This window comes from Cupressus sempervirens, chromosome 4, assembly GCF_028749045.1.
Source record: "Cupressus sempervirens isolate cs-2001-9-10 chromosome 4, ASM2874904v1, whole genome shotgun sequence".
NCBI classification, from domain to species: Eukaryota; Viridiplantae; Streptophyta; class Pinopsida; order Cupressales; family Cupressaceae; genus Cupressus; species Cupressus sempervirens.
This window is the reverse complement of record NC_143121.1, coordinates 859,620,180-859,642,929: the sequence shown is the minus strand read 5'-3', so window position 1 is coordinate 859,642,929 and position 22,750 is coordinate 859,620,180. Positions and strand designations below refer to the sequence as shown.

Genomic DNA, 22,750 nt, shown 5'->3' with positions numbered 1-22,750 from the left:
AGGATATTGGCAAGCTTGTATGGGTGAAATCATGTGTTACCAAGGCCAAAAATCTTTGTAAGTTGATCTATAATCATGCCTTGGTCCTCAGCGCTATGAGGAAATACACGAAGGGAAAGGAGTTGGCTCATCCTGGTATCACAAGATTTGCCTCTAACTTTATCACACTAAAATCCTTGCTGAGTTCAAGGTTAGAGTTGAGGTGCATGTTTGTTGGTCCAGAATGGAGTTCCTCCTCTGCGAGCAGCCCTGTAGGGATAGATGCAACAAAATGCATTTATGATGATGATGATTTTTGGGAGCCATGTTCGAAGATTGTGGAGGTAATTTAAAATTTAAATTTTAAATTTTAAAAGCTTAAGTCTTAAAATTTTATAAATTAATTTGTCTCATACATATTTTTGATTTATATTCATTGTGCAACTTTGCAAAGTTTCATCATTCGCTAAATTGTTTTTTTGTTTAATTGTTTTGTAGATTACCGAGCCCCTTGTAGCCCTCCTATGAGTTGCTGATGGCGAGAAGCCCTTTATGGGCTACATTTATGAGGGCATGGATAGGGTCAAGGAGACTATTAAGGCCAAATATGTAGGAGTTGAGGAAAACTATGGCCCTATTTGGGACATAATTGATAGGAGATGGCAAAATCAGCTTCATAAGCCCATCCACGCAGCAGCCTATTACCTCAATCCGGCATACCGTTTCCTTGATGATTTCAAGGCAGATGAGGAGGTTCTTAGTGGCCTATACACAGTGGTATCGAAGATGTCTCCTAATCCCACAGATATATTGCTTGAGATGGATGCCTATAATAATGCATCAGGGCCCATTTTTTCAAGTCAAATTTGCAAAGAAGGTCGTACAAAATTGCAGCCAGGTAAAGATTGCAGCCTAAGCCTTATACAATCTAGTTTATAAATTTCTAGCTTTAAACTTATAGCTCAAATTTTGAAATGAGACTAATATTCTTTTGTTTTTCTTTTTTCAAAATTCAGATAGATGGTGGCAAATGTTTGGGCCTTCAACCAAAAACCTTCAGCAAATCGCCATCCGCATTTTGAGCCAGCCAAGTAGCGCTTCTGGATGTGAGCGCAACTGGAGCATGTTCGAGCACATCCACTCGAAGAGGCGTAACAGGTTGTCTGTGCAGAAAATGAATAGTCTAGTCTCTGTGCACTACAACCTGCGCATTAGGATCAGGGAGATTTTGGATAGTGACACCTCTCCGATTACTCTAGAGGAGGTTGATCCAGAGTCTGATTGGATCACTGAGGCTACTGATCCTGTCTTTGATGATGAGGACCTATAGTGGCTTGACCAGGCAAATAGAGAGGGCCAGGCTGAGGCTGTGGCTATGGCAGCAGAGGACCAGAGAGCTCCAGTTGTTCCTAGTGGCAGCTCACAGAGATTGGCAGAGCCAGAGGCAGAGAGTACAGTTGATCCTAGAGGCACCTCACGAGCTGATGCTATGGCTATTGAGACATCCAGGACCTACCTTAGACGCCTTACTAAGAGGCATTTTGTAGATTATACTGAGCTTGAGGTTGAGGTTGGGGATGAGAATGAGGATGACGATGATGATGAGGATGATGATGAGGATGAGGATGATGATGAGGACTCCGACTAGGAGCCATAGCTGTAGACTTATAGTCTTGTTTTAACTTTTTGTTTAACAGTTTAACAGTAACTAAATATATGATCAGCATTTGGAACATTTGAATTTGATGATGACTATTGAATCTTGATGTGTTGGATTTCATAATGCATAAATGATAGTACATATACATTTTGATGGTTTGCATGGATTTATCTTAGTTTGACTTTAATTACTAGTAATATAGTATTTACTTTTACCTTTGTAAGTTTGTAACTTTGTAGTTTGTAGCATTGTACATATGTAATCGATGTTTGACTTTTAAGTTTTAAGTTTTTAACTTTAAGTATGTGGCATGTGCATTATAATTTATGATCAAATTATCTTCTATTTAATGATGTTATTGTGTCTTTATGCTTTATTCAATAATGGGTGCATGGAATGTTCTTTAAATCCTAAAAAATCTCAAAATTTCGAGGTTTTTTCACTTTGCCGAGTCACCGTCGAGTCACCACCGAGCCGGGTCACGAGTCAGAGCCGGGTCACGAGTCAAGTTACCCTTGCCGAGTCCGAGTCTCGTTACACTGATACATACACACCAAATTTGTAGAATATATAACAATTTGAGATATCCACCATATATCATTCAAAGTTCAAGTACAACATCTGAATACATATTAAGTTCAAGTTTCAGTAAAGGGTCCTTTAACTCTACCACAACCAGTCATCTTGTAGACTTAGAGAACCTAATAAAAAATAGACGATGTATAGTTAGAAAGCATACATTATCAATTTAAAATTCAAATACTAAATTATAAATCTTTTTAAAGTACACTTAAAGTTAATAATGTTATATATAAATTATAAAATAACATTATTGTAAATACTAAATTTACTAAAAGTAAATACTGTTACATGAATTCCAATAAAACAATAAATTTAATTACAGTTTCTAGACTCCAGTAAGTTCATATTTAATAGTTAAATTATATTTAATTTGTTAAATACTAATGGATAACAGTAACACAAATTATAAAATATAAATTGAGAAAAAAGCAATAATACAGTATTACAGTCAATTAATTTTACTATATTTTATTTTAATAATTTTTTTTAGTATTTAGTTTTTACAAAATAAGTTTTAAATAGTTTAAAACTTTTTAATATTTATCAATGAATCTTATATCAAATCGATATGCTGGACAACTGGGGAATGTCATCTGGTCGCCATCGCCTATAGTCTAAAACTTCTATTATTCCCCCGTTTCATGACAAAACAAAAAAATTACCCTAAAACTGCAAATGACAACTTCTACTGCGGACACATCCACATTTTAAAACAATAAAACTACAGAGGTAAAGGTTGTCAACGGTGTTTGACCCTTTTTTTGTCATTTTTGTGCGATATTTACTTAAAAAAATTGCTGCCATTTATTTAACATACCGTTGCCGGTATATGCAGTGAAATAATCACTGTAGGGATTGATTTGTGATATTTCGCAATTTTGGTGATATTTCGCCGAGCTTTGAAACTATGATGATGACCATTCCTTTAGATGCTTTTGAAACACCAAGACGAAGCATGGATTTGAAACTTGTGCTTCTCAAAGATCATCTATCTCAAGAAATGTATCAAGAAGCACCTATGTTCCACTAAGTCTCCGGAACAGGTTTGTTGATTTTGGGGACAAGGGGGAACAACAAATGGGGACGGCTATATAACAATAGAGAAAATTAAAATATATAAAGAAATTTAAAATATTTATATGAAAACATAGATAAAGCATGTACTTATACATAATAAAACCTTAATATATAAGAATCAATTGGGTTCATATGCCAAATTTGTGTTAATTTGAGTCAAAATCTAATTTGTTCTAGAAGTCAAAATGAAAGTCTCCAAGACATTTTTAGGATGGGCACAATTGAAAATGTATCGAGGATGCGTCCCCGGGTAACACTGAGAACCATAGGTCTCTAAACATAAGGCACAATCATGGCAAGTTAATGGATTCTCGAACAAATTCTAGGCACCACCTTATGGTACCCTCAGACTCCATGCCTTCCCCCATAATCACTCTTGAAGAAAACATATTTGAGACTCTCCCTCAAACAAAGAACAAAGGTTTTGATTTAGAAGGCACCTTTCCCTTTATGGAGGATCTTGATGATGTAACATCTAATTTCTTTGGTCATGATATTATGTTGGCACCCTCCCCCAAGTAGATGTTTAATTGTGGAACAGTGAGCATCAAAACTAAACCTGACTATGGCTCCACAAAGAGCAAATAAGGAATTAAGTCAAAAGTAAAAAGAACTTTGTAATAAAGGGATGTGGTGGATTAGAAGTCCCGAAGGACAATGGAAGCTCTCTTATTGTGTAATAGGGAAAGCATTTAGAATATTGGCCTTTGGCTAAGCTTTAGTAAGATTTTTTACAATTTTCAAAATCTCATCATGGGCTTGAGTCTCCATCTCTCTTCTCTTTAGTTTTGTTTAGGCCTTTGTCCTTCTTCATGTATTGCCTTTAGCTGTCTTCTCTTTTGTCAGTGCTCCTTGTGTGGCAAATTCAAGGCTCCATGAATTTTGATATGATTCAATAAAAGGAAGTGGGCCCTTCCCCAACAGCATATGGATCAAAAAAAAAGGATAATAAATTTTACATTGATACTGACAATTTTTTTGCAAACTATGGATCTGAGGCATCTAAAGATTCTATTCAGTGGCAATTAGGAATATCACTATCTTATAGTTTATGATTTTGAACATATATAGTTTATGAAGAGCATCTTAGGCTCATTGCGACGTGACGGTGGAACACTATAAACACACCACTTCGACCACCAAAAAATAGACCAAATATGCAAAATATCGACCATCAAAAGATTTATTTAACTTATACCATCATAAGATTTAGACTTAGACTTTAACTATGTACCAAACCTTTTTCTAGTGAAATAGGAGTTTTTGGAATCATCCAGTTTGGACTTAATGAACATTCAAAATGACATGGAGCCTCTTTCCCTATATTTTATGTCAGTAGAGTAACATAGGTTTATTATTGTTGTATTTTTATGTAACTAAACTGGCAAAACACCCTTAGGTGTAACAAATTGATAATCATACTGCTTAAGATATGTTTTCTTAGTTGAGCAATGACTACTACACTCTATTAGATGTATATTTATTTTTGTGGAAGAAAATGCTTTTATCACTTCACATTTCATTTCTATGCCCTTTCTGCATTCATGTTTGGTGACTTTTCAGAGCTTTACCCTTAACATAAGTGCAAGATGTAGTGCTTAAGATTATATAGAAATCCTGATCAAAGGCAGAAGAAGGGAACGATGATGAATGACCTAGAAGGAAGGCACAAAAATGTAACTTAGGACTAAAAGTTGTTTATCCAGATGTATCTATGTACGTTACAATGTATCAAAAGGCCTAGACTATTTATCTATCAAAAAAAAACTACTGGTCTCTACATGATATGAAGGGTGGATAAATTTTCCCCTCATTATAAAGTAGAGAGCACCTTGATACAAAAATCCAAGTGGAAAGTGATCATTATGGTGGCTATGGGGTGCCCTACTTAGGTTTATAAGAAGTAAACTTACAATGTGTACAAAATAAACATAAACACATTGATAACATGTCGTGTTAAGAAAAAAATAAAACTCTAAAACAAGATAACATTTTCCAGAAAAGAATGATCAAGTAAATCATAATATACAAGCCCTCATATAAGTAAGAAGTCCAAAAATTGAGAGTGTATTGGACATTAGAGTATCATCCGTTTACTTTTATGTTTAAACTTTCCAAGATATTAGTTGTGATTTTTCAGCTCGTAATTTAATAAAAAATGCTCCTTAACATCTTACATCGTGCATATAGTTGGCAGTGTTGTTGTGCTCAGAGATAAATGTCAGTTAATTATGGGTAAGTTGGCAATGTAAAGCCATTTGTTCCCAATGGGTAGTAGTTCACAATTGCTGGTGGTTAGCATTCTTAACCAACTGCAAGGTAGTATTTATGGTACACATTTTGTGTAATAAAAACCAGTTCTGATTTTGTAAACATTGCATATGGTAATAAACGACAAATCATCCTGAAACTATATTGTGTTGGCATTATTATGCTCTATTACTTTTTGTTATGTTCTGAAAATGATCTCTGTTTGCTCTGCTAAGTAATTTATGCCGTTCCCTACAAGAGTAAACAATGCAAACAACAAAGCATTGGATGACATATAGGCCACTAAAATTATGACTTAAATTCACTAATTAAGGTTTAATGTTTTTTCCTTTGTACTTTCGATACACCAGCAAAAGCAATATGAAGAAGCAATTAACTGGCCGAGTAAGCCAACGAGAAATATTGAGTCGAAGTACAGCTTAAAATAATAATAAAATGCATTAACTATAACAATAAACTGAAAAAAATCAATCTACCTTTCCTCTGTAGTTTTCTGACAAGAAGTGTAGAAATGAGCCCATATTACAATATAAATCTTTGGACAATTTTGGGCAACTTCAATAAAATGTGGAATGTTGCAATTACTTGTGATATATCATGAGATTTGAAGTAATGATACCATTCTTTTAGCTTGTAAAGGAAAGGATAGCTGAGTAACAATTTCAAGGCAAACAATTTACTAACCGCATATGTTGGGCAAAGATGAGATGGAAGCAATGGTGAACCGACAGCATCCCAAATGTAGTCAGCCTGCCAGACAAATTTGTGAATTTTCAGCTCTTGCAAACCAACTTCAGTACAAAAAAGTGTTGCACAGATCATAAGAACTAGTCACTAGATCAGACATGCCTGTGACTCAACCACTTGCATCAATACAGTCTCGTTCTCTTCAGATGGCTTAAAGTAAACTTCCACAGTATCAGTTGGTCCTAAACCAGCTTTCTTTCGAAGCTTTTGAATGCGATTGACAATCTGCCAGAAACAAATAAATAAATTATTAAGCTAGACTTTTTAATTTGAGAGGCACAAAGATTATCACACAGATTGCAAGAAAAAAATGTACACCTACAATCAAATGATCAAAAACCAATAATAGGCTCTTATAATGGAGCCCTCAACTGGTAAGAAAATTCACTGATGAACATGTCAACAGAAAAGATACATCGACCCAAATATGAATTGCATGAACAGCTAACTATTAACTAAAATATCGATCTACATTAGTATATACACATTTATAATGCAAGAAATCATATATTGTCATCTCAAAAACTGAAATATAAGAGTTTTAAAAATACAACCTTTACAAATTTCATTAACTATTATTCCTCCAGCAGAATAACTGATTTACATATCCACTAAAATTAAAAACAATTATTTACATATCCACTAAAATTTTCCATTTTTCAGTTCTGATCACTGTTAATAAACTCCAGAATTTCACAATAAATTCTAAGAAAACGCACATTAACTGCTTAACTACAAGAAGTGAAATGCAACATTGTGAATTGATATTTCCTGGAAAACCCTCAAAATCGAATGCTAAAATCATCAAGAATCCCTAATTTTAGGGGAACCAATTTAAACCAGGTAAATATGAGAATATATATAGCAAATTGTTAAAAGCTATTTAATTTAATGTCCCTTGTGGAATAGAAACAATTTACAAATAAAAGAGATAAAATATCATACTCAAGGAGCAATCAAGAAGAAAATTAATTATTTATAAACTAGTGACAATGGTGTTCCGTAGATTTCAAACATAAAATATCATACTCAAGGAGCAATCAAGAAGATAATTAATTATTTATAAACTAGTGACAATGGTGTTCCGTAGGTTTCAAACATTTTTAAGAATACGTGTCTTCTCATCAAAATGTTTGGGCTCTACTACATTTTAGATCTTGTAGAATATTCCACAGGATTGAATGGAAGCCATATGAGTGGGACGGTCCATCATTGGAAGTGATAGAAATTGCATAATCACAGTGAAGGTCAAAACTCTCTGTCCGGTTGCAAACTCATTAAAGAGAAGAATTTGAGTAATCCATTAATCCAAACCCAACATTCAATATAAATACAATATGCAATTTAGGTTATGGCCAGGCTGTATCATTCTAATCAGCAATATACATGTATTATAGTCATTACACTAGAAGACATTTCATACTAACAAATATAAAACTATCCAACTGATTATCAAAATATATATCCATATGGATTTTAGAGTATAAAAGAGATTTATAAATAAATCTTGTAAATAAAGCACAAAATACCTCACGAGCAACACCTGCTTCAAACAATGTCTCATCAGGGCGCAAATCCAAGACTACCAAAACATCACCTGTATCATGGGAAAATTCTCAAACCCTCTTGCATGTATATCACACTTAAATAAAGCCAATCAGCAATTGAATCATCTCTTATTACCATCACCAGCCGCATCCATATCCTCTTTCTCTACACCATTAGGCAGTTTAAATTGCCGGAAAACCTGAAAGTTGAGGAAAGAAGCCATGAAAGACATTTTTAAAAAATTAAGAACTAATCATAAATAACACAAATTCCATCACTATGTAAGAGAGAAATAAAATGTACATTAATAATGTCTACAAATGACAAAACTGACCCCAGAATTACAGAAAATTACATTACCAAACAGAGCTAAAAGAACCCTAAAAAAATGTTTGAAATGTTTTTTTATTAAGATGGTATTTTATGAATAGATTTAGTGCACAACCAGAGGATGGTCAGTTGTCCCTAAAAAGGGAAATTTGAGGCATCCCTAGCTATCTCAAGAACATCTGATGATCGTTTCCTATCTATCCCCATTCCTCAAAAACAACTAGGGTGAAAATTAAACATTAAGGATGGCTATGGGACAAACCCAGGCCATCCAGCATCCCAAAAATGTCCCCAAGATGGGTACACTTGAAAAACCCCTAGCAACATGAACACTGGATAAGCGTGTTTTAAGCACCCAAGTTTAGTAGTGGCTGTTTCAAAATTACTATCAAACTTAGTTTGATTTGAGTATTGAGTTTTGTACATGAATATAGGCATCTAGATTGGCCAATGATTTGTGGTGCATGTTTAAGAAACTGTTGATGGTTTGTGGTTTGGTTCTTGTCTACTTATTGAATGATTGAGTTGGAAGTATTGCCAAAGCATATTATAGCTATTTTTTGTTAAAATAAGGTGATATTGACCTTAAATTCTATGTCTAACATTGCATATTTAACATCTAGAGAACAAATACTTGGATACCCATGTAGGTTGCTCCAAGGCGCTAGGAGAGGGAGTGGGGAATCTATTTATTGTTGGATGGGACCCTCAAATATAGTGCTATCTATTCTACAGTCCCATTTCTGGGGAAGTGTGCCATTGATTGTAATAAACAAAGATGCTTGTATGAGTGGTGTTATAAACAGAGTATTGAATATATGTTACATAGGGGCATTGAACTTTTTCTTTACAATGGTATTATGGTAGTTGACTTTGATGAATCTGCTCATGATTTCATCTCTCTTTTAAATGCATAAACTTGTACTTCCACAAGTCTTTTGCTGCTGAAGCATTGTTATATTGTCAAATTAAAAGGAGAAAGTTGAATATTTTGACATAAAATACACAAGTTATTTCTTTGATTGTAGAGTTTTACCACAAAAATATTTCTCTACATACATTGCATGTTGCATGTTTAATTACTTGTGCTTTTTGATTTGAATCCCTCAAGACTCCCCATGGACAAGTCCCTTTCCCTAATAACCCCATACCTAGAGGGAATGTTTCAGGTTCATGAGGACACCCAAAAACATCCCCTCTCGATCCACTTCCCTAAAAAATAGGGCCTGGTCTAAACCATCCCTTTTTGTGCAGGGTATATAGAGGGACAACTAACCATCCTTAAGATGGTCAAGTCTCCCCCAACAGTCCCGGGGGCGACTAGCCATCCCATACAGCCCAACAATATAAGAAAACTTGAGTTTTTTAAAAATAGATTTTTTAATTTGAAAAAAAAAAGGATAGATGGGCCAATAGAGGTCCCCAACCCATTTAAATAACAAATAAACATTCACATCCCAAAACAACTAAAAAGAAAAGACCTTGAAGAATAGCAAGAGAAGAGTAACAATGAGAAGAGAAGAGAACGACAATGCAAAGAAATGCTCAAGCATCAAATCTAGCACATTAGAGGTAAGTTATTTATATTACATGGGTATGGCATTTCGATTTTAGATTTTCATTTAACTCAACTTGCAGCTCTCTTTAAAATTATTTTTTGAGAAAAAAACATTAGCAACAATAAGAGTAGTGATAGAGAAACAATTGAGTTCAAATAGAAGAAAGTAGAGCTAGGACTCAGAGAAATATGGTAACCCCTAAAGGCTCTTCAAGGAGTGTGAATGTAATAGGCCCAGCAAGTACAAACCTTTTTTAATGTCCTTTTGAACTCCTAGAAACCTATGTCCAAGGCCAATTTAACCCTACGAAACCTGGTTTAACTAGCGAAGGTAAGATGTGATCTATCAAAATGATGGGAGAGTGGATGAGAAGGTAATCAAGATTCAGTTTACAGGATGAGACAAGCAAAACCAACATTCGATATTGACAAGGAGGTATTGTAGTTGATCCTACCTAGCAAGAATATAACTCAAGTTCAGTGTCATGACCCTTGCAATATTTATATGGAAAGAAATATTGTCAAATATTGCAATATATCTCTTATTCACTCTCATGTATTTAGTCCTATAGATGTTCCTTCTATATCAAAATGCATGTATCATGTGTCGTTTATTAATGATCTTCCCTAGAAATCTTGGGTTTATTTTCTTAGGAACAAAGCTTACATTGGGATCATCCCAATATGTGATGGTTAAGTATTGGTGGTGGTGTTGTGACCACCAAGGTTGGTGGGCAATTGTGATCACATGCTTGTGCCTTTATTGATCCAATGTGCTTGTGAGTTTGAGCCTTAACGTTGATGTTGTTTCTAGCACTCATGCCAAAAGATTCGTAGGAGTTCATGCCTATGTTCCATGTACTCACTAGGCTGGTGTGCTCGCCAACCCTCATGCCCTAGCTAGACTACCATGCTCACTAGGTTGTTGGGCATTCATGCCAAGAGAAGATCACAATTGTTGCATTAATGCCAAAGATGAGGTCCACCATTTATGGGCTCACCTAATAATGGGCTAGGCTGAAAATTCCAAGACAAGAAAGTTTCTATACAATAAAATGTGATCTTCAAGGAGATCTGACCTTCGCTTATAGTTGAGAGACAAGTGGAAGTCTAGAATCAATTACAATTTGAGGCTGAATTAGAAGTTCTAATTAGACTTGATGAAGAGAGCTCAAAGTTTTTGGAAGAATTAGAACATAGCTTGTGAGAAGGTCCACTGGGAAAAAAAACGCAAGTGGAACAATAGAGCCAACCTTGTATTTTTTTCTTTAATTCTTAACAACAATGAACCTCAAACTATGAAAGAAGCATTGGCAATGGATAGCGATGAGTCCCACATATTGGCTATGTAGGACATTGAGAAAGAATGAGATTTAGGACATTTTAAGACTTTGTTCAATTGCCATATGCAAAGTAGTGTGCTTGTCTGAAATGGGTCTTCAAAAAAGTTTAATTAGAAGGCAATCATAGCAAATGGGTCTTCAAGAAGAAGTTTGATTCAAAAGGCAATATTGAAAAGTGCAAGGCAGAATTGGTTGCAAAAGGATATTCCCAAGCTGAAGGTGTAATCTTTTCTTACAATTTTTTCTCCGTTTCCAAAACTTAAGCATCTATTAGGTTCTTATTATCTATTGCAGTAGAATTGTAATTGCGATAGAGAAAATGGATATGAAAGCTACTTTCTAGCATTCTAAGTTGGAGAAACAAAACCACATTACACAAACATAGCACTTAACTTTTTTATGATCTAAAACAATCACTTAATGGAGTTCCAAATATTTGATTCTTTTGTATTGAGACTATAAAGTTGTGGTAACAACTTTTTTTCATTACAAGCAAGATAGTGATCAATTCCTTGTTGGCACTTTGTATGTCAATTTTTAGTTCTTTGGCAAAAATAAGAAAGAAATTAGAGACCTTAAATCGCAACTTTGAACACACTTTGGCATGAAGAACTTGAGGGGCAAAGCTCATCTCAGTTATTGAAAACAAAATAGATAGAACAGATATAAAGCTTTGGTTAGGCCAAAGCAACTTGTGATCTCTTCATTACAATGTTTTAGCATGACAAATTGTAGACCTAAGTACATTCCTATTTTAATTTGTGTTAAGTTATTAATTGGATAATTGATGAAGGGCACTGCCCTTATACACTCAACACATGCCTAGATTCCACTTGTTAAAAGGTAATCCTCTCACACACTCAACAAATCCTCTAATACAATTCATGAAGGGTACTCCCCTTAAATACTCAACATATCCTTTGATACCACTTGATGAAGGGCCATGTCACCCTTAAAAACTCATAACCAAATACAAAATAACATAGAGACAAGAAACAATAAATATTAAAAATGCTCCACAAAGGATGGATTAATAATACTTGAAGATGACTAATATGCTTAGAAATGTTTAAGGGTGAGATCCTTACAACTTCTTACAAAATGAGATCACTAAAACCTCTTTCAAGAACAAATCATTAGAACCTCTAAACGATGAAATTCTTACAGCCTCTACAAGATGAGATCATTACTTTAACTTCTTGAAGAGAGGGTTCATTACAAATGTTCATATGTCCTGCTTATATAGGTACTTACCACCCAAGAGATTACAAACACAACCAATGTGGGAAAAAGTTTGGAAAGAGTATATATAACTGCCCTGCTATAAATATTAAATGCATAAGGTAATTTAATAAATACTTAATGCAAATTATTAAAATGGAACTTTCTTCAATCTTCTAAAATGTCATCTAATATTATCCTATGCACTTTACCACAGAATAAGTTACAAAAAGTAACTTTATGATAACAAACTCTTGCCAACTAAGCCTAAGTAAGCTCCATGTGTAAATGATTTTTTTTTTTTTTGTTATCTATTTTATTTAATTAAATTATTTGTTCTCTCTCCCTCTTTTTTATTAATTTTCTTTTATTTTCTAAATTTTCTTTGATCCTCCCTTTTTTCTCCTTTTTACTGTTCTCTTTTTTTCCTTCTCTCATTATTTTCATCTTTTATTTTTTCTTCTTTTCTCTTCTACCTCTCTTTCATTTTTTGGATGAATGATGCAAGATTGCTCTTACACCCTAGATGCTCCTGCATTAGTAATGTCTATCAACATTAGTGAGGTGGAGAACATGTCATATGTTTCTTACACTAGTGTCATCGGTAGTTGTGTCTATGCTAAGGTTTGCACAAACTAGACATTAACCAAATAGTGAGATTCTTGAGGCTTTTCATAGCTGATCCTAGTTGAGATGAATGGGTAGCAGTTGACAAAGTCTTCCTCTACTAGTGGCACAGCACAAACTACAAAGTATTCTATTTGTTGTCATGTTGGTATGATATGTCACTTATACCACATGTGATCTGGAGCGTGCCTGTATTAGTGGTTGTTATGCTTGTAAAGATTCTCTAGGTTGCCTACAATCAACCTATAAAAGCTCTACTGTACAACAACTCTAAATCAATGTTTGGGCATATGTAAATTTTGATTGGGTCAGAGATGTTAATAGCAACAGATCTATAAACGCTTATATCTTTAAATTAATTAATTGTGCTATCAGTTGGATGAGCAGGGGAGAAATTGTGTTTTCTTTGTCCACAACAAAAGAAAAGTGTATGATGGCTGCTCATGTTTTGTAAACAGGTCTTAAGACTAGAGATTATGTACAGATGTTAGGTTCATTCTTAAAGCAGGTCAGATTGGATTGTATGGAGGCATCAAGTACAAAGATAGCCCAAAAATCAAAGCATGCATTCTAGACAATGAGTGGTGATTGGTAGGCTCATTTGGAATGTGGTTTTAGAAACTAGGTATGTTAGATGATGAGTGGTAAGCTCACTATCAGCATTATTAGGCATGTTGATAGAAGTTGCCCATGTTTGGGTGAAAAATATATGATGCCATGTTGATACAAGATGACCATGCCCTTTCATCTCCTATCATTTGCTTTGTCCTAAAAATAATCTTGCAAAGATATACTTTGTTTTCTAAAAATGGTGGCACCCTATTGCGTTGTAAGAGGTAGTTGTTGGCTACAAGATTGCATTCAGAAGAATATTTCCAGTTGCATATAAACGTAGTGCTGCCTTGAGCGACTATGGCCACATCATATATTCAAAGGAACATACTATTTGCACTCTTTAGGACAACTACAAAACATATGCTATTGAATGGAGGTCCATACATGGGCAAGGCTCTATTTACATGCAATCTGCTGTTCAAGTATGCATTTTTTATTTTTTAACTTTCTCATTTTTCATTTGCTGCTATTGTTATAGCTTTAAAAGTAGTGTTTTGTAATTGTGAATGTTGTATGCAAATTCAAGAGGTTGTACGTTCTTCTACAATTAAATGGAATTGGAGTACATAACGATTAGGTGCAAAAAAAGACAAGGATTTGGTCTGTGCACTCCAAATTGCATCTCTTGTCACATAAGAAATCTAATTACATAGATAAAGGAGTATGTGCTCCAATTCCTTCTAGTTGAATAAGAACTCACAAAACTATAGAAATGTTTTAATTGTGGGAAAATTGAACTATATTCTGCAATCTCTCAAGATGAGGAGTATGAGGATGTGGGGACCAAGCCCCTAGATTCAATGATGACAACTAGTGGGGATCTAGGAGTGGAGAACCTAATGGATTTGCTAGAGTCTGAACACAACTATAACTTAAAAACAAGAATCTTCAAACATGACTTAATATGAAATTTATTGAATTGGTACAACAAGAAGCCACAATGTAAGAAACCCTCAACTTGTATGGATCAAGTTCAAGGCGAGGTCCAAGATGGCCTAACGTTTACCCAAAGTCTACCTTGAGCTCTCCATGGATCCTTTGTAAAAACAAACTAGTGGTAGATAGAAGTAGATGCTACCATTGCTAAAAAGGTTAGGAAATGTAGAGAAGATGCAAAATCTTGCTAGCTCTTAATGGCCTCTACATTTTAAATAGTGTCTTCCTTGTCTTCCTCATATACAATTCTAAATTCAGAGTCGTTGGTTGTAGAAAGGCTAGAGAAGAAGTAAGAAAATTCCTAAGGTGATGTTGGTTGTTGGAAGCACAAAATCTCTAGCTTGCGTTTACCTAAATCTAAGACCTTAAATGATGCAACTTGTTGTGTTTTGCCCATAATAAGGATAAACAACAATAAATTAGAGAAGAATAAGTACAAGAGACACAAGACATTTACCCTAGGAAAACCCTTCGACTGGAAGGGCTGCAAATGCTCCTATAGCTAAAAAAGTTAGAAAATTTAAAGAGGAAGCAAAATCTCGCTAAGTCTTCATGGCCTCTATATTTAAAATAGTGTCTTCCTCATCTTCTTCAAATACAATTCTAAATTCGAAGTTTTTGGCTGTAGCAAGTGTAGAGAAGAGCTACAAGTGTTCCAAATGAAGTAAGAAAATTCCTAAGGCGATGTCAGTTGTTGGAAGCACAAGATTTCCACCTTGCCTTAAGCTAAATCTAAGGCCTTACATGTTGCTACTTCTTGATGTTTTTCCCATTATAAGAATAAACAACAATAAATAAAAGAAAAATAAGTACAAGAGACACCAGATATTTATCCTACGAAAACCCTTCCACTTGAAGGGAAAAAACCCAACCACGCCAAAAAATTATCTCTTTTATTGATAATAGACATGTTATAGAAGCACAATGCTTTTCGCTTGGTACAACTATCCTACTAACAAAGAAAACTCGTGTAAATAAAGAATTGTGAGACTCTATATATCAGAACTGAAAGTCCCTTCGGTTTCCAAAAACAAGTATCTTAATATTTCCAAACACACGCCTCTTTGCATGACATCTCTCTTCATATAATATTATCTAAAATATTATCATAAATATCTTCACCAATTGTAAACACAATACATAGGTATTATCTCAATTTCAACATATATCAAAATCAAAGATAAAGATCATAGTTACAATCTTCAGCACTCCCTCTTGAAAGGGAGAGATCTTTAAGTGTGGCAGTCACACACAACTGCAACCAAAAGATGTCAATGATAAATTCTCGTCATGTGGATTCATAAAAACATGTTATCTCAGCATAACATAATTCATTATAGTAGCAAAAAATCAATGTCATGGAGTCACACACGACTTCCACCACGCCTCAAGGCAAAGGGTGGAATGAGGGCTTTCACCTTGGACTTCTCCCTCAAAAGAATGCATTTCCACCATGCCTCATCAAAGAGAGTGGAACGGGGGCTTCCACCTCAGATTTCTCCCTATGAAGAATACATTTCCACCATGCCTCATCACAGAGAGTGGATTCACCATACCTACTCGCAAAGGGTACACCCTCATAGAGAACTTCCCTCATAGAGAACTCATTAACAAGGGATTGCTCCTTGAACTCCTCTCACAGAGAACTCATTAACAAGGGATTGCACCTCAAACTTCTCTCACAGAGAAGAACTCATTAACAAGGGATTACACCTCAAAAATTTCTCACTAAGAAGAGCTCATTACAAGCATAAAAGAATGGTTGAAATACTCTCTCAACAGAGACTCCGTCTTAGTAGATCACCACAATATAATTGATTCCAATTTGAGAAAACCGTGACCTTTAGCAATTACACTACCACATTAGCTTGCAAAGAATTAGATATCTCCCTCTATCACATAACCTCCCTTTGAAGCTAAAAATCATTTTATGTATCATCAGTCTTTCTCTTTTAAAATATGTATCATCCTCGTGTTCATAATCTTACATCATCTCATTGCATCTTGTTGCACTCACTAATCTCAGTACACACACAAATATGAATTAATACATAAGAATAATTTATATCAACCAAACAAGCCTCATCCCTTGGGTTTATCATCTATTAAGCACCTTAGCAATTTATCTAGACTTTTATTCACTACTTCAGTCTGCACATCAGCTTGTGGATGATGTGCAGAACAAAACTTCTACTTTGTCTTCAATTTCTTCCACAAGGTTCTCCAAAAACACCCAACAAACTTTGTATCATGATCTGAAACTATACACTTTGGAAGACCATGTACCCTCACCACATCCCTAAAGAATAAATCAACATGCATTTTGTGGGTCAAATTGCCCTATTTTTGGTTGAGCTTTTGTTTAGTTGAAGCCATTAAAAAGTGCAAATGGTTTAATTTCTCAATCTCTTCCTTGGATGTTAATCACTAACACCTTCCTTCTCACTTACGTTGGGTAGAACATCCTTGTGGCAACATCAACCGTAACATGTACCATGTATGCTTGTTGATTTTATTTAATATTTTATCACTAACTAACTAAAAGATGGAAAATTGCAATGGCTTTTCCATCCAACTTGTGTTCTAGCAGGAAACTTATGTAGCAATGCCACCTAAGGTGCACACTTGGTCCATCTTGATGAGGGCACAACTTGAGACACAAATGAACACAACAATAAATGAAATTTCTATTGTCCGAGATGAGAAGCTCTTACATTCATTATAATCTAAAAAAACCTCAACTATATGCCCTATGGGCTACAATGTTGTCAGATTCTAGAGAGAAAAAACATTCTGACAGTACCTTCACCTCAAAACTGACTTTCTACCCCCAAGATGGGCCTTAAACAACCTATTTTATGTTTGGAGCTAGGAACGAAATTTACATTTTAAAATAAGGTGGTTGAGCTCCAAAACAGAGGATCTGAAATTTGAATTATTAGTAGGTGTGAAATAGGCAATTCTCAAAATGTGGTCCATCTTCTGAGAAGCATAACTTTTGATCCAAGACTCCAATTGGCGATTCATTTACACGATCGGAAAGCTCTTTAAGTTCTCTACAACACTATGGACAGCCTACTATACTCCCAATTTTTCAGGGTTGTATGAGGTGGTTTAGTGCCTCAAATCTGACTCTGAAGGTTTCTAGAAAGGTCTTCAAAAACTTAAAACTGCATAACTTTCAAACCATCGAACATTTTGATCTAGTTCTTTTTCCAAAGTGCTTAAAATTCCAATTACCACCCTACCCTAAACTCGCACCCTCCAATGCTTTGTAATCATGGTGCTCCTACAAAATAGTTCATTTTTCCTACATTTTTTAATGTCGATCTCAAATTTTGAAAACTAAACCAAAAATGTAGTAGTGGAAATTTGAGAGTTGAAATCTCTAATGTGCCCAAATGGGTATCCAAAAATGGGAAAATATCAAACAAACACTATTACTAGAATTATTTTTGGGTGATACAGGATTGCTCTAACACTGTTGGATGCTCTTGCATCAGACACTTAGGGTAATTTGAGAAGTAACCCCGCCATGTCTCAATTGGTTGAGCAAAACCCAAACAGTCAACCTCCACCTTGGATAACCAGGTTCAGTCTTCCAAGGGTCATCTTTCCCACCTTACTAGGTACTCCTTACACTGCTTATTTCTAGTCCTCCTTCTCACATAGCTATCTAGGATTGCTTCAATCTCCTCCTTCTCAGAGCTAGGAATTGGAATTAGACATTGCTCAAGTTGAGGTTCCTCCCCTAAGCCACCTTCTTGATAATTTGTTAAATGTGCAATGTTGAAAACATGGGAAATGTGGATTCCATCTAGCAACTCCACCTAATATACATTCTCTAAATCAGGCTTCTTCAAAATCTTATAGGGACCAAATTTCTTTGTCATTAATTTGTTATAGGTGCCTAACAGACACCATTCTTTCCTCAAATACACCATAACAATCAACCTCCACCTTGGATAACTAGTTTGAGTCTTCCACAAGTCGTCTTTCCCACCTTACTAGGTACTCCTTCCCATGCGGCTAACCAAGATTTGCTTCAATCTCCTCCTCCTCAGAGGTAGGAATTGGAATTATATATTGGTCAAGTACAAGTTCCTCCTCTATGCCACCTTCCTGATACTTTGTTAAATGTGCAATGTTGAAAACAGGGGAAATGTGGATTCCATCTAGCAACTCCACTTGATATTCATTCCCCGAATCATGCCTCTTCAAAATCTATTTGTGGATGATGTGCAAAGCTAAACTTCAACTTTGTCTTCAATTTCTTCCACAAGGTTCTTCAGAAATACCAAACAAACTTGGTATCATGGTCTGAAACTATGCTCTTTGGAAGACCATGAGGCCTCACCACTTCTCTGAAGAATAAATAAGCAGTGTATACTACATCATGGGTATTGTGTCAAGGAATGAAATGAGTCATCTTTGAAAACCTATCAACTACCACAAATACTAAATCATTGCCCTTTTGTGTCCTTAGAAAGCCAAGTACAAAATCCATACTTATATCTTCCCAAGGCCTTGATGGAACTAGTAGTGGCTAATAGTGTTGTATTATGATTGATTCCTTTAGTTATCTAACACACTCAACAACTCTACACAAAGTTCGATACATCTTGTGACAAGTGAGGCCAAAAATAATGTTCACAAACAATGGCAATGGTCTCATCTCGACCAAAGTGCCATGCCATTTCTCCACTATATTTCCCTTTGATCAAATTCTTCCTCGTGGAACTCCTCGAAATGCACAATCGACTACCTCTGAATAACATACCATCTTAGATCGTGTAGCCTAGCCACCTTTTCCTATCTAGAGTAATGGGTTCCTTGCAAGCCTTCCAAGCCTCTGCAAAATCTGAATCCTAAGGGTACAAAGTCTTGAGTTCATTAAAGACAACAACTTCATCTGCATTTTTGTCAGCTATATTAGATCGTTCACTTTTGTGCTTCAAAACAAATGTATAGCTCACAAAAACTCTACCCATTACAAGTGCCTTTGATTCAATTCACCTTGGCTATTTAGGTATTGTAATGCTTGATGATCAGTTACAAAAAAATTCCTTTGACAACAGATAATACCTCCATTTCTTTCATGCTTTAACTATTGCATAGAATTCCTAGTCATTAACAAAATATTTCTTTAATGAGTTATTTAATTTCTTGCTAAAATATACAATAGGCTTACCTTGTTGGCTCAAAATAGCTCCAATGGCATTACAATCCACCTAGAACACCTTGTTGAAATCAAGAAGCACTAACACGGGTTGCTCTCTCACCTTCTTCCTTACCAATTCAAAACTCCTTACAGCTACTACAGTCCATTTCAACTATTTTCTATCCCCCCTCATTGTGTCAATTAGGGGTGCACAAATACTACTAGAGTTTCTAATGAACTTCTCAACTTTCTCTAGGTCCATTTTGAGACCCTCGAGTGAGACAACAAACCCCATATAGACTAGTTCCCTTTTTAAAAAACTACAATTGTCCAAATCAATCAAAAACTTTTTCCTCAACTTCTCAAAGACTCTATGGATATGCATTAAATGCTCATCTAGTGCCTTGTTAAAAAACAAAATATCATCTAAATACACAATAACAAATTTTCCCATTAATTTCTTTAGTACCTCATTCATGAGCCGCATGAAGGTGCTCAGTGCATTGGTTTCACTATAGGTGTACATAGAGATAAGGTTTTATGTGATATCATCCCTATGTTAGGTGAGCACATTATTTTAGAAAGACCTTCGCAACACTTGAGAAAAACAATCCATGATGATTATACAAACCAATACTTAGTACACAAAGGTGGTAACAGGTTTACGTTGACACCTTTGTCCTCAAAAACTAAGAAAGAGTACAATGTTATTTGTTTTGGGGATAAGATCAAAGCAAGATTGCAGGAAGATATTGGTTGGAAGGAAGACTATATGAAGTAGCAAAGATCAAATTCAAACAGCATGGAGGTTAGGATTATTGAATGTCATATTCAAATGCAGGAAAGAAATAGGGGTAATCCTCTGAGATTAAAGGTTGGCGGGAATCAGAGACAAGTTATAAGAAAGGATCATGCAACCCTGTCCTAGAAAAGGGCATATGCATGAAGTTTTTATTTATAACTCTCTTTGTCAAGTGAATGCACGTAAGAAAAACATTGGAAGAGCAGGGTACAAAGCACCATCTAGGAAGATAAATGGGACAAGGAGCAAACCCCTAGTCTCTTGGGACAAGAGATTTTTCAAAGGGGGGGGGGAGCATGGTATAGGAGCACCTCATAATCAAAGCAAAGGCATGAAGACATATGATGGCAAAGATGGAATTGGGAAGTCACCTCGAGTCAATTATGACATATGAAGCCTATCATGGCATTTAATGTAAGCGATCGGGATATGATAACAAATTTTCCTAACAGTCCTAAAACGACCATAGGACCAAAATCTTGTAGATATGACAAAATAGGGCCAAGTAAGTCAAGATGGTCTTACGAGGTCACAAATTATGTAAAATGATCCTAGAAGGATCAAATCCAATGTTTTTGGGGGTTTAGGAGTTTTTAGAAGTTAAACTAAATAAGGTTTTAAATTTAAAAATCTGAAAGTGACAGGTAGTGAAGCCTTGGGCAAGGTACAGAGCACCTTCTTAAACTAAATAAGGTTTTAGATTAAAAATCTGAAAGTGACAGGGAGTGAAGCCTTGGGCAAGGTACAGAGCACCTTCTAGGAAGATAAATGGGATGAGATTTTTCAAAGAGGGGGAGTATGGTGTAGGAGCACCTCATAATCAAAGCAAAGGGGTGAAGACATATGATGGCAAGAATGGCATTGGGAAGTCACCTGGAGTCAATTATGACATATGAAGCCTATCATGGCATTTAATGTAAGTGATTGGGATATAATGGCAAATCTTCCTAAGGGTCCTGAAATGACCATAGGACCAAAACCTTGTAAATATGACAAAATAAGGCCAAGTAAGTCAAGATGGGCTTACGAGGTCACAAATTATGTAAAATGGTCCTGAAAGGATCAAATCCAATGTTTTTGGGGGTTTAGGAGCTTTTAGAAGTTAAACTAAATAAGGTTTTAAATTAAAAAATTTGAAAGTGACAGTTAGTGAAGCCTTGCGCAGGAAGGTTGTTCAAGAGTTTTGATCCACTGAAATCACCTCAGATCAGTTTGAACAGTTAGTAAATCATTGTATAAAGCCTGTGAGAGGCATTTGATGGGGGCATGGTGATTAGACATTCAATTTGTATAGATTGATAGCAAAGAAACAATAAAAGGTCAATTTTCTTGCAATTTTTTGTGATTTTGAAAGTTCCTTTGATATCTCGGTATTAGTTGATTATTGTGAATCTGTAAGGAATAACATTTAAGTGTTCTTAGACAACTTGCATGATTTTGTAACTCTAAACAATCAGATTAACCCCAACTGAGCTGACAAACCCAAGGATTTGCATCATTTATCACTGTTTTGAGGGATTTTATGGATAAAGGAGCAATTCTATGAATGACTACATCTAACTCTCATAGAATGGGCTATGTTTTAGCATGTCTAATATAAACCTAACAAGATTTGATATAGGGAAAACTGGTAAATGGGTGATCATCGTAATTGATTGTCAAAAGGGTACGAAAAGCTACCATAAGTATAGCAGTAAGCATTTTGCCTTAAGGAGACCCTAATTTTATGTTCGATTGAGTTAGGACATGTCCTATGCAAGGTGTTGACACTTGGTTTGGGTCAAGCAAGTGATTGAAAGTGGGAGAACCAAAAAGCCCTAGTTTTAGGGCTTAATTAGGAGGGGTTTGTGAATTGGCCATAAGGAGAGGTCATTTTGAGAAAAAAGGTTGCAAAATCCTTAGTTTAGTTTGGGGTGAAAAGAATAAGTATTTCAAATAGTTGCTTTGAAAAAGAGCGCTAATTAGGCCTAATTTGGGAGGAGGTTGGTCCATTCCATACAGTTGAGCCAAAACATAACAGTACTTGACTTTGAGGTATGTTATAGAATGTAATGTCCCCTTCTCTGCGCTAGGCCTTATGCCGCCTTATTAGTCTATCTTTCCATCTAGATAGGCTAATGGCATTAATATTGAGGATGCCAGCCAGCCACAGGAATTTATTTGGTTTCATTGGCGAAATATTAAGTGGAGGAGCTTTTTAATAGTTAAGTCACTTTATTTTATAAAGTTACTTTATGACTTAAAGTCATTTTATAACAAAAGTAACTTAAGTGACTAGAAGATGAAAATGGCC

At 35.3% G+C, this 22,750-nt stretch overlaps 2 protein-coding genes across 2 annotated transcripts in view; one reads left to right on the top strand and one right to left on the bottom strand.

The window, feature by feature from the left end:
• The window catches only part of LOC149564133 (isoleucine--tRNA ligase, cytoplasmic-like), a 108,933-nt gene that overhangs the window by 20,305 nt on the left and 65,878 nt on the right, over positions 1–22,750 (bottom strand). The window contains exons 14-17 of the mRNA XM_089828297.1: positions 8,000–8,063; positions 7,846–7,913; positions 6,419–6,541; positions 6,254–6,319 (exon numbers count right to left, since the gene is read on the bottom strand). Coding sequence (XP_089684423.1) covers positions 6,254–6,319; positions 6,419–6,541; positions 7,846–7,913; positions 8,000–8,063 — 321 coding nt within the window. The remainder of the gene's footprint in view (positions 1–6,253; positions 6,320–6,418; positions 6,542–7,845; positions 7,914–7,999; positions 8,064–22,750) is intronic.
• On the top strand, positions 503–1,563 carry LOC149564134 (uncharacterized). The gene is made up of 2 exons (XM_089824111.1): positions 503–877; positions 996–1,563. The coding sequence occupies exons 1-2, from the start codon at positions 532–534 to the stop codon at positions 1,307–1,309; spliced, it is 660 nt and encodes a 219-aa protein (XP_089680237.1). The 5' UTR covers positions 503–531; the 3' UTR covers positions 1,310–1,563.